Source organism: Morone saxatilis, unplaced genomic scaffold, assembly GCF_004916995.1.
Source record: "Morone saxatilis isolate NCDOM2014 unplaced genomic scaffold, NCSU_SB_2.0 Contig17, whole genome shotgun sequence".
Taxonomy (NCBI): Eukaryota; Metazoa; Chordata; class Actinopteri; family Moronidae; genus Morone; species Morone saxatilis.
In genome coordinates this window covers 13,411,994-13,424,719 of record NW_023339729.1, presented here as the reverse complement: position 1 = coordinate 13,424,719, position 12,726 = coordinate 13,411,994, and the positions used below count along the sequence as shown (strand labels likewise).

General features: G+C 37.7%; 2 protein-coding genes across 2 annotated transcripts; both read right to left on the bottom strand.

Annotated features, from left to right (window-relative positions):
• Window positions 1-711: 711 nt before the first annotated feature.
• dand5 (DAN domain family, member 5) lies at window positions 712-2,094 on the bottom strand. The gene is made up of 2 exons (XM_035659643.1): window positions 1,357-2,094; window positions 712-1,017 (listed from the first exon to the last, which is right to left on the bottom strand). Exons 1-2 carry the CDS (start codon window positions 1,837-1,839, stop codon window positions 712-714), a joined length of 789 nt encoding a protein of 262 aa, XP_035515536.1. The 5' UTR covers window positions 1,840-2,094.
• A 3,985-nt stretch (window positions 2,095-6,079) lies between these two features.
• On the bottom strand, window positions 6,080-11,510 carry tspan34 (tetraspanin 34). The gene is made up of 8 exons (XM_035659496.1): window positions 11,411-11,510; window positions 9,294-9,373; window positions 8,471-8,686; window positions 8,060-8,134; window positions 7,813-7,920; window positions 7,595-7,735; window positions 7,392-7,484; window positions 6,080-6,371 (listed from the first exon to the last, which is right to left on the bottom strand). The coding sequence occupies exons 2-8, from the start codon at window positions 9,348-9,350 to the stop codon at window positions 6,315-6,317; spliced, it is 747 nt and encodes a 248-aa protein (XP_035515389.1). The 5' UTR covers window positions 9,351-9,373; window positions 11,411-11,510; the 3' UTR covers window positions 6,080-6,314.
• Window positions 11,511-12,726: the final 1,216 nt, after the last annotated feature.

Sequence of the window (12,726 nt, the reverse complement as noted above, 5' to 3'; positions counted from 1 at the left end):
CATGAGAATAGGTGGTTCCTATACATAATTCAGGGGTCCATGCTGAAACAATTATGTTTGCTTACTGCTAAGTACCCGTGCTCAATAGCTCGTTTGCTCTCTAGTTTGGTGCTTTCAGATGTAAGTGCTATGTGCTAAAAGTCGGTGGAACATGGCTTTTTAATAAAATATAGAAGCTGACACTTGAGCGCTTGAATACGAGAGTGGGTGGAAAAAAAACAACAAATGCTCTTCATGTTTTTACTTGAGATTTGCATGCAAACTAAATTGCACTTGTAAATCTAACAGTGTTGGTAGAAAACTAATTAGCAAAGCCAGGCAAAAGGAATGTGGACAAATAGGACATTTTAATGATGGTTTTACAGATTACAATATTTCTGTTTAGATTCATTCATTCAACACATTAACATAAGTCCAGTGTGGACATTTCCATCTGTTGCAACAGAAAAGTGCATGACCTATATAGCTCATTTTGTCATCAATCAATGGTGGAAAAACACCAGAAAGTTTTACTCTGAATAAACGCAAATTCAGACTCAAATACGAATTTAAATACACATACAACTTCATATGTAATACTGGTTACAAGTGTCTAAATAATTATCACACATCCATAGCTTGACAGTGAAGTCAGTCCAAATGATGTCTCTCTATTCTGTTATTTAAACTGTAGCAAATCACAGAAGGAAATAAATATATCATGTATTTTTGTTACAACAGGTGTGTGGAAGCTCCAGCCTCAGCTCTCTTTTCCTCGCGACTCGTCTCACACTTGCACTCCTCCACCACCATCACTCGCCTCTCCCTGACCTCGGCTCCACAGCGCAGGGGCACGACCACAGTGTGAGCTTTGGATGGGGCGCAGCGGGAGCAGGGGGCCCGGTGGTTAAGGGACCCCATCCCAGTACTACCCAGCCCTGCAAACTCCCCTTCGGATGGGACAAACAGGGAGCTGCACTGGCCGAAACACAGCTTGTTGTGCACTGTTACTGTGTCACATCCGTTGGCTGTTACACGCTGGGAGGGGAACAGAGAGGGGCAAGATTAGACTAAACATCACAGCAATATTGTCCGTCTTAATTTACCTCTGAGGATGTAAAAATCAACACTTTGTGTTTATGTAATACTATGCCATCACAGCTAATCCTCCACCAGAGCTATGATGAGCTTTATGAGTGAACAGACATGTCTCTTATTGTCAATGAAACAGTTCCTAACATTGCTATTTTTTATTTGACTGTGTAAAGAATCACTCTTTTTAATTGCCTTGCTCATGCATTGAACAGACATCTATTTGGCAGAGAATGGAATTAAAATCCTGGCATTAAACATGATACAAAAATCTTAGCCTCTTACCTGAGTGAAAGGTACCGCAGAGCATGTCTGTTTAGTGTCCTTCAGGTTGACTGGCAGAGACATGGTCATCTTCTCTCCTTTATTTATAGCTCTCTGCCACATCTGCAGGCCTTGCCTGTTCTTTAGTTCCATCTCAGTGGGGCTTTTAGGGTGCAGGTGGTGCAGTGGACTCACTGGGGTCTTGGGGGCAGAGGCTGGACCTGGACGCCCATGAGACAAGAAAGCAGGGAAGGACAATCTGGAGCTGAGGGAGGGGGCGCTTCTTGGAGTCAATCCCCTTCTGAAGAACCCTGACTGGGCCAGGGCACGAGGGTCCAGCTGCACAACCTTAACTATTCCCCGGGCCTTTTCATCCGGTCCGCCGCCAGATGATTCAAATTCGATTTTTGACCCTTTCACAATGTTGTCAAAAGTATTATGAGGGAATGTAGAAGCTACAGCTGCCCAACTTGACAAAAAGACAAGGCTGACAAGGAATGCCATTCTTTGACACAGACAGGGATGCTTCTCAGAACAAAAAATAGAAATTATGCAATGGATTTTCAAACCCCGATTAAACAATTAAAAAGTTACAGCAAAAGTTAACAAAAATGTATTTAAAAAAAATCTCTGGCTGGTGGTATGGTCCAAGGTTCCAAATGGCAACCTTGCTGTCAGTGCTTTGTCAGTGTGATGGAGGGAGTCTTTTATATTGGCAGCTGCCAGTTCTCACCTGTGCCTTAATGCAAAGGTGTCGCAATTCCCACACCAGACCAGACATCACACCAAGCTTATAACTCCAGGTCGTGGATGGTCGCCAGATTGAGAGGATTTTAGTTTCAAGGTGAGCGTTTAAAAAAATGGTCATAAAAAATTTATCTGAAGAAGGAATTTGATCCTTGGAGTTAAATAATGTCATCCGGGGCTAATTCCATGGATACTGATTACTTGTAGCTATGGATTTTAGTTATCTAAATCACTTTAATTTATTATTTATTCATTTTATTCATTATGTTTTTTAAATCTAGAGTAAATTTTTGAAAAACAGGAAATGAAAAAAAAAAGTCAGCCGCCAGAACAGCTTGAATGCTCCTTTACCTAGATTCCTCCTGTCCCTGCACTACAGGAGGTCTGAACACCATTCTTCCAAAAGATCTTTCCTCATTTGATGTTTTGATGATATTTGTTTTCAGCAATGTCATGAAAAAGTAGAATATGCTCAAAACATGCACAGAGGAAATGTTTTACTAAATTAAAACTATTTTGCTATAGCTTGAGGAAGACTGATGCTATCTAGTCAACACCTTCTTATTAAGCAGGTGTTTTTATTACCTTCGGCTGTAAAACAATAATGAGTTTATGTTCTCTGTGTAAACAAGCCATCTCCTGTTCATTTATTCCCACAAGCATCTTCTCAGCCTCCCCCTTGACATCCCATCATTACACCATTAGACTTCAGGGTGCTCTGTCACCCGTGACCTGATCACACACTTGCTACTGAAGGCCGACCGGCTGACAATGTTATAATAGAAAGGGTGTTTGACTTTCTCATAGAGACCTTGATGTTAAAAGGCACTTTTCCTCATTGCCTCTTTCTCCAGGTCTGTTTCCCATCAACCACTTAACATTATGGTCAAGATAGATGCAAGGATGGGAAACGTAAATGACTCATCGTCTCTAATCTGAAGACTTCCTTATCTACACTGACCTGGGATATTCACACACTGGTTGCTGAGGCCTCTTACTGAGTAATTACAATATTTGTAGTAATGTGCAGGATATGTGTGAGCATTGTGAAAATCACTTCCTCTAGCTGCAGAATAAATGTTTTCCACAAGAGGGCAGAGTTGACAAAGTATTATCTCCCCTGCCTGAATAAATACCACAGTACAGGATTCTTACAGGACAGGTTGATTCAACAAAAGACTGTACTGTAATGTTGACTTTTTTCTTTTTACATTGCAATGCCTCAGTGATAACTTTGGAAAAACGTTTCTGCTGTAGCTTCCCACTGGAGTTTAATGTAATTTAATGTGGCAGTTTAAAAGCAGCCTTGGAAATTATGATGAATCCTTCTTTCAGAAAGAGGAAACTCAGTTTAGAAGGAGTTTATTCAGTCAAATCTTTTGTGAAAAACTAAAAAAGGGTCAAAAACCTTCTTTCTCTCAGAATTATTGAGTAATTTTGCAGAACTACCTGCTTTTGCTTCTGTAGCCAAGAGAAATAAAATAAATAAAACCAGATAAAAAGCATGCATGGTGTAAAGTATACACTAAGTATAAAGGTATATCAGTACAAAACTGATCAGGAAACTATTGAACTTGTGTGCTGAGCCCCCATTGTCAAAACACCTGAATGCCAGGCTGAACCTGTGCCACACCTCCATCCAGGAGGTGGTTTTGGTAATCTATCTGGCCTCCTTTCAACCCATTACTGATAGTCTGGTAGCCTCTGGACAGGCCTGACTCTTCAGCGCACTTCTTTGCAACTATCATTAAGTGGCCCAACAACTAAGAGACAGCAAAGAACCGCAGGGCCATATTTGGAGTGCTGTTGCTGACAAGCTGGGCATGTTCTGTGGATATATTGCATTTAAAGGTCAGTTTTGCTCAAGCAAGATGTTCTCATCCTGGGCAGACAGTAAACGCCTGTGAGAATACAAAAACAGCTTTAAAGATATAAAGTGATATCAGATAACAGGTTAAAAAAAGAAGTTCTCCCATAAAGCTTTACACTGAGAATGGACATGCTGCCAGGAAGCAGTGTGACTTATTATGCCCAAATGTCTTTCTAACTGGAAATGTTAGATAGATTGGATTTCACAGATGATGTTAGTAGGAATATTTTTATACTCTCAAAATATTGTGTCTACCCCTGGCTGGGTAGGTAGGTAGGTAGGTAGGTAGGTAGGTAGGTAGCTAGCTAGCTAGCTAGCTAGATAGATAGATAGATAGATAGATAGATAGAGTATTTATCCCGAGGGAAATTCAAGCATACAACACTGCCCACAAACAAACCAACAGAAAGACTGCCTAACCCAGGAAAACAATATGACACAAAGTCACATGTTCCCACTGTTTTATGATGACAGCAAGAGAGACAATATTTACAGCTTATGACGCCACTGAGGTTAGTCATCAAATATGGCACAGCATGTGACGAGTGAACCTGCTGCTTCAGCAGCCAGCAGTGAACACATTAAACTTCACTAACTTGACTCCACTAAACATACACACACGCTGACACACACAATGTACTCTGATGTAAACCTGTTGAAATATAATTTTCTTACACTACATAAGGAAAATTAATCTGACCATATGGGTGGACCATATGGAACACACTCACCTTTCCATTTGCCCATGTAGTTTAATAGCTGTTCATTCATATTATTTATTATTGAGGCGTAACCCTATAAACTTTGCTAACTGTACTTATGACCTGTCACACCTGCAGCAAGCCACTGTAGAAGTATCCCACAGCACACAGGCTGTTGAGGGATTTGAAGGAAATAAAACAATCAACAAAAATGAGCCACAAAATGAGTTTGTGATTGGAAGGGTTTATGTGGAAAAAAATGATGGACTCGATATCCCGATATTCTTGACCAGAGTTCACAGTTTCCTCCTTTAAACCTACATTAACATAGTTCAGTTCATAACATTTGGAATACTTGCAAAGGTCTCTCTGTTGAAGGTCCAGTGTGTAACATATAAACATATATCATTCATAGTTTTCATTAGTGTAGAATCACCAGAATATATGAATCATTATGTTTCTGCTACCTGAGAATGAACCGTTTTTATCTACAGACGCCGTGGGTCACCTTTCATGAAACACCCATGTTCCAACAGCAACCTAGAACAGACAAACTACACACTGGCTCTAGTTAGGGCCTTTTTGCATTTTTTGAGACTTTGAAGGCCACCGTAGTTTCTCCAACACTTCACATTTTCCTTGTCAAATACAGACGTGAGCAGTGTTCAGTTAGTTGCAACCTGAAACTTCACTGCTGGATGACATTATATCCCACTGGTCCTTTAAGGGTTTATCAAAATCTTAGTATAATATTTAACAACTCAAAAATCCTTTTGTACACATTTACTTGTTCTGGATGCTACATTGTGTAGGAAATCCCTGAGAAAAGCAGTTATAGTCCACTGAAAATGTATGTTTAGTATATTTTTGAATGCACTCCTTCCAATCAATCAGTCCTAGTGACTTGTAGTTTGGAGTTAATACACAGTATATGGGTTAATATCATACAAACATGAAGCTGGAGTGAGTGAATGTACTTTTATTCTTGATGTTGATATACATGTTCTTGAATGATCATCTACCCATTACAGTTTAAAATGCAGAATAATTCTCATATGTGGTGCTTTTGTTATTTGGTTCATGCTTTATTCAGCTTTGAATCCATTTTTTGTGGGTAATACATTTACCATTATCATCTGACATAGTTTTACTAAACAAGCATGCATTTGAATATCACGTTACCAAATTAACATATGGAAGCATGCCTGTGAAAATAGGCAGAATCAATGCAAAAATAAAAGTCTGATATTTATGATCAAACATACAAAAATAAAATGATTATATTACTGCAGTGAATGTGAGGGACATAAACAACTAACACAACTTACGCAGATTGTTCCTGACCTGTGCACCATTACACACTAGCTATACAGTATGTATCAGCACATACAATTTTATAACAGCCCTTCTTAAAACATAAATATTTCACAGTATAAATGTGTACAGATACAGTTTTGAAACTAAGAACACATCAGCTCCATTGAAGAACTTTCTGTCTTTGATTTTAATGCTCATGCCAGTAATGTAGAGCACATCTTAAATCTTAACCTGTCTGTTTTGAATCAAATAAAAAAACTTTATACATAGAAATCTGCTCACAAGTATTTTTTCTTCTTCAATTTCTTCACCTATTACAATTATCTCATCTCAAACAGGAAACATTACGCCTTGTTGCCAATGTTCTTGTAGAGAACCATCGAAACCACCATGGCAGCAATCTGTAAAGACAAAAGTTCATCAACACATCATCTAAACACAGTGTAATGGATCTGAAATGTTGGTTATAGACTTTTATAGACCACAATTCTGTGGAAAATACTGTATTCTGTAGAATTACAAATTTCTGAAAAGCCATGCATTGTGTCACTACGGAACTATTTTCATGTTTATTAGGTAAATTAATTAAAATTGTATTGATGTTAGACTCAAATGTAGGGTTCCAGAGATGATAACTGGACAATTATTTATTAGTCTGCTGTGTTTGGTGGCATTATGACCAATTATAGGTTCAATTACTGAACTGACAGTGAACATTTATGGCTTGCCATGAATTAATATCACTGAAACTTTTTCGCATTCCTCTAGAACGTAATTCACATTTGAGTTAACACAACTGGTGTGAATCAAAATCAGCAATCGTCAGTGGCCTCGGCCTAATATGACAAACAATGAAACTTAGTTATGCTTTTATATTAACCTGCAATTACTGATTTATTTTGGCCACTTCGGGGGAGTAAAAAACAAGTTGTGAACACAACATTGATATATCATCACCCTTTAAGTTGATCTGGTGAACTTGCTCACAGTTGCTTATTCATATATCCAACTTTTATGTAGCAACAAACATTATCATTCATTTGGAGTTGTGTTTGTGTCAATCTGATGAATGTGAATCCAATATTCAATCTCCATTCAGCCCTTTAGCTACTCCACTATGTTCACCAGCTAGTCGCTAACAGTGTCTGTCTGCTGTTTGGTGTTGGACAGCTAAACAATGAGCTGAAACTCACTATAAAGCTCCATAAAGGTGATAATTTTCTGTATTGTTGTTGTTACGATTATATAAATTGAATTGTAGCAACATTAAAGAGCTGATGACAAATGACAATTCTTAAGATATTTTGTTCAAATACCACTCTATGAAAACAAACTATGTGGCCAGAGTACACAGCCCTGTTCTCGACTTGTGGCTGAAAAAAATGTAAACAACTTGGGCTGTTTAGCACGGTTTTCTGTACCTCAAGTGCAGCGATTGCTAGAGCCACAGCTGCAATGATGACAGCGTTATCCTCTATCAGCTGCAGCAGCTTTTCAAAGCAGCCATCAATATCCTGGAAGAGAAACAACAGGTTTTAGCAAAGATATAGAATTACTGTTGCACTTTATCACAGTTAATGGTTTTGTTGCATGAAGTTAAACCAAAGGTAACTTAGTCTCATACCGAATGAATTGCGCCATTTGCACTGCATACATTCTCACTGTAGGTTGCATTGCAACAGGTGGGTGGATAAGCATTCCCATGTTCAATGTTATAAGGGGATCCTTCAAAGTCTGTGAAGTTCCTGTATCCACAGCACTTAAACTAGAACAGAACCACAAAGTGTTAATCCAAAATCATAACAAAAACAGTTCAATGGTCTTATCACCACAAACACATACCTGCTCCATTGTGGCGTTCCAGAGAGAGGTCAGACTTTCACTGCTTCCATAGTCTTTTTGAATGCTTCTTTTAACTTCATCCTCCAGACTTCCAAGAAGCTGATCAGCCTGAGAAGAACAAGTTGACAATTATTGTACTTGTGTGGTACAATTTTAGCAAAGTTCTTTATGGTTTTTCAAGTTTCCAGATCTGACCACTGGCAATTATTGCTGAGTAGATATTGTTTTGCTTTTGAGAGCCACTTACCACATCCTGGAAGACGAGCAGCACCACAGCCCCTGCAACCTCGGCGAGGAAGATAATCAGCACGATACTGAAGAACTGAATGGGGAGAAAATGATAAATGTAAAAGTCTTACTGTATCCCTACCTAAGTAAATAACAATAACAATATATAATAATAATAATAGTAATAGTTTTCTGCACATTTTTACAAAAATTAAACGGTGTGCCTTAAAACTCACTGCTTTTAACACATGATTAATGTTGTGTGTTGTATATTTTTAGTGCATTGTTTGATAAAAATGTTAACTAATGTAAAGAGTCTTTTTGTGTATCATGAAAAGCACTCCATAAATAAAATGTATTATTATTTATTATTAATTCCTTCAGTTTGTTGAGCTCTTGAGCTGAAGTTGACATATCAAACATGGCTCACCGTTAGCAGCATACACCTGCTCTCCCTGACCGCTCCGCAGCAGCCCAGGAAGCCAATTACCAACAACACAGCACCTACTGCAATGAGCAGGTAGCTGACGTTGACCAGCTGGGATAACCCAGATGGAATGTCTTCCACATTATCCAGTAAACCCAGCAGAGAACCGCTGTCCACCTTCACCCACACTCCCACACCCAGGATGGCTGCACCTGCCACCTGCACGATGGGTAAGGAAAGAATGGAGAGAATACAGTAGAGAATGGAAATGGCATTAAAACATGCACAAATAATGGTATAATATATTGATGATAGAGTACGGGTGACATGGTGAAAGGAGCTAAGAGAGATTCCTAAAAGTCATTCTGAGCACTAAAGTTGCTAAAAAACATACTGATGAAAGTTTGAACCACAGATTTGAGAAATCCTTTGCAGGTGAGCAGGAGTTCAGCGGGAGAATTATTTAGAATATGTTGTGGAAATATGCTTACTAGCTTTCTATCCGAGAATTAGATTAATTAAGATTAATATCCTTATAGCCAGCTGTCAGTTAGCTTAGCTTAGCATAAAGACAGGAAACAGGACAAAACAGCTAGCTTGGCTCTTTGCACATAGCATCACCTCTAAAGCTCATTAATTGATATGTTATATCTTGCTTGTTTCATCTGTACAAAAACCGAAGTGTAAAAATGATTCATATAAACTAAGTCAAACTATCTGTCTCCTGGCTATAGCTTGATCTCAAGCATGTATATATATAGTCTGTTTTCTTGTGGAACCATACATGAAATAGAGAAAATAAGTAGCTTTCTTTTTTCCAACTTACAAAGATGCCGCCATTGAAGATAAACATCATAATTTTGAGAAAGCTGGAGCAACACATCTTGGCTGTTTTTGTTTTCCACACTGTTGAAAAAGAGAACACATTTTTTTATTAGTTCAGCAGCGAACTAAATTGCTGTATAATTATTCACACTGCCTTCTTTATTCGCTTAGGTGATTTTAGTGAAATGGACAGCTTTGCATTTTGCCTCATAGGAAAATCAATCATAGGGATGGCTTACAACACAAGCAAGCAGCAACATGGGTCGAAAGGCATTTGCTTTGGTTAGTCATTAACCACAGTAACTGGCAGGAAAACAGAAGGGGGCTTAATCTCCTTTAAATAAATAAAAAGTGTTTCAAGCTGATGTAATAAAAGGTTTCGGTTGGTGTGTTGCTACTTCGTATCCACACTTTATTTTTTATTTTAATCTTGCCTGAAACTTATTTAAAGGATTATCCATCCCACATTTGAGTCACATGACACGTTTGCAGGTTTAAACTCATGGGACTACACCTGGTGCAGACAGGAAAAATTCACTTCCTCCAGCTCTGAACTGTACAAGGAGTTTAATAGTACTGTGCTAGTTTCACCATAAATGTATAACCCATATCAGTATGAGTGTTCACATCTTAAATTTGCAGTATGCCATAAAATTTATGAAATACAGGTTTTAAAGGTGCCATGTATGTAGGTCATGGACATGTTGCCATAATCTGGCTCCAATTAATCATATGTCCTCTGATGAGTTCAGGCCTGAACGGTAAAGTCAAGGTAAGGTATCTTATCAACTTACTGTTAATCACAAAAGAAGTAGCCACGAAGAACAATAAAAAAAACACACACACACACACCTTGCTTGTTCTTTGTATAACAGACATGAGTTTACTTTTATAGCTATTGATCCTTGTTGTCTTCCTTATTGCAGCTCTGACTATATCAGTTAATGGGAACCAACTATAGACAACTGTTAACTTGTTTCCAAGAAGCTATAAAATGCTTCCATAGCAAAATCACATGATGTTTATTTGAATGCATTTAATGGGAGCCATAAGGAAGCAAAACAGGACAAATAATAATGCAATTTCAAAAGTCAGAGAAAAGCAGTTCATGGTTCTTTAAAATGTAACCACTAAAGGAGCTGGTTTGCTCTACTGTATAAAGCAAAAGTTTGTTTTGTTTTTTTACATGATGGTAAAGAGAACTGAGTTGGATGATATTTGGCTTATTCAGTCTTTTGGTTGTTATAATACAGTGATATTATTACAAGTGACATTACATTTAATTTTGACAACTACTCAGTGGAATGTAAGTAAATACTTTCAGGTCATTTCAGGTACTTTACATGAGTATTTCCATTTAATGCTATACTTGTGCTCCATTACATGTCAGAGGCAAATATTTTACTTTTTACTCCAGTGCATTTATCCAACAGCTTTAGTTACTAATTACCTTTTAGAACACACATTTTCATACCCTCAACATTTGATGATTTTGAAAGTGATTTTTTCTGATAAACTGAAGGATGGAGTGAGTTGAGAAAATTCTTGTACTTCTTACGCTAAATAAAGTATTGAAAAAAAAAACTTATGTGAACTCTGACATGTGGATTTTTTTAGAGATAAGTGGCTCTCACAGAACAGCGATGTTACAAAAATATGACGATCTTATAGAATATGATCCATTGCATTAAATTAAACTACCCAACAGTAAATAAGTTAAAATTAGCTCATTCTGACATGTTACTCATAATACACATACTTTCACTGGCCTTTTACTTGCAGTGAAGTATTTTCACAATGTGGTATTAGTACTTTTACTTAAGCAAAGGATCTGAATACTACTTCCACCACTGCAACTACATACAAAATGACAATACTGACATGACTGAGTAATGGACATCAGGTAAGCAATTACTACTAAGAACATTAATTAAGATGAACTTCATCACACCTTTGTTAACTTACTTTTCTCTCAGGAAAAAAAAACATACCACATCATGTCATATGTACATTTGCTGTAATTTGTTTTAGGTGTGTTAAAATTAAAAGTAAAAGGTTTTTAATTGTTTATTATGTAGTTAATTAAAACTACAAAAAAAAAAAGCATGAAGCTCCTACCTGTACTGCACTGAAGTATGTCTGTCCGCTGAGGTCTGATCAATCAGGAGTGTCTGCTCAACAAGGCTTGCATGCCCCTTTATCTTCTCACAGGTTTCACACACACGAACACACACACACACACACAAGGGAAAAGGCCCTACACGTCACTAACTTTGCTCATTGGGTAAGCAGCACTTCCTGGTGACCAAAGTCCCTTTTAAAAATAAAGCAGAACCTTTTTATGACCCGGAACTTTACAGACAATTCCTGATCAAAATAATAATACTAATGATGTTCACTGATGAGTTACTTTTAGACAAAAGCTCAAAACATAGGACAATTCAAATAGAGGAGCCAATCCAAGGATATGAACAATTTAATGTTAGGAACAAACAAGAATTTTTTATTTCCTAATGAAGGGAAAAACACTTAGGGAATAAAATGTATGACGTCATTGATTCCATTTTATAGTGATTACTTCAATCAAATGTTATTTAACTATTATTTAAAAGTGCTGTTTAATACAGAAAAATAACTTTAATTACTTCCCACAAATTAAAAACCAACAGACATACTGTATAGATCCACATCTTTTAATCTCAACTTTTAGAGGAACACAATAAACCTGGAAAAGGAAATATTGAACTAGCGTTAACATTCAAGGTAAAAAAAGAAGAAAAAAAACAACAGAAAAATATAAATTAAAAGCGAATAAGAATCTCTCTCCAAAACAGTAATAACAAGTCTGTACTACACACATGGACCTGGAATGACACAGCACCTTTCAGGTATGTTTGACTTTGAGCCAAACAGTTTACGAACCTTCTTCCTCAGCGGGACTACATGGGGCAAATTAACAGGAAACACAGTGAGGCAACAAATCAGTGGTGCATTTTCATGCAACACCCACAAGGGGTCAGCATGACTCAAGTAAAATCACAGTGATCCCCACACCATGCTGATTTGGTTCATTGCTTTTCATTTGCCCCCTCACCTTCAACAGGTGCCGTTCACCCACTAGACAAGAGAGAATAAAGCAGAGGTGTTGGGCAAAAGGCACAGCTGCTCAGTACAGCTCTTTGGCATCTCAGTGTAACAGTCATATTCAAATTACAATGAAGAGTTGCCACCAATTTGGGAGAAGATCAAATGGGAAAGGAAAGGGAGCCAAGCATCCATGATAGTATTGCAGTAACATATGGTAAAGTACATTCACAATGATAGATCTTTGACAATTCAGTTAATATGTGTATGTGTGTCTATGTGTGTAAGTGTGTGTGTGTGTGTGTGTGTGTGTGTGTGAGTGTGAGTGTGTGGGCTTATGAAACGCTGCT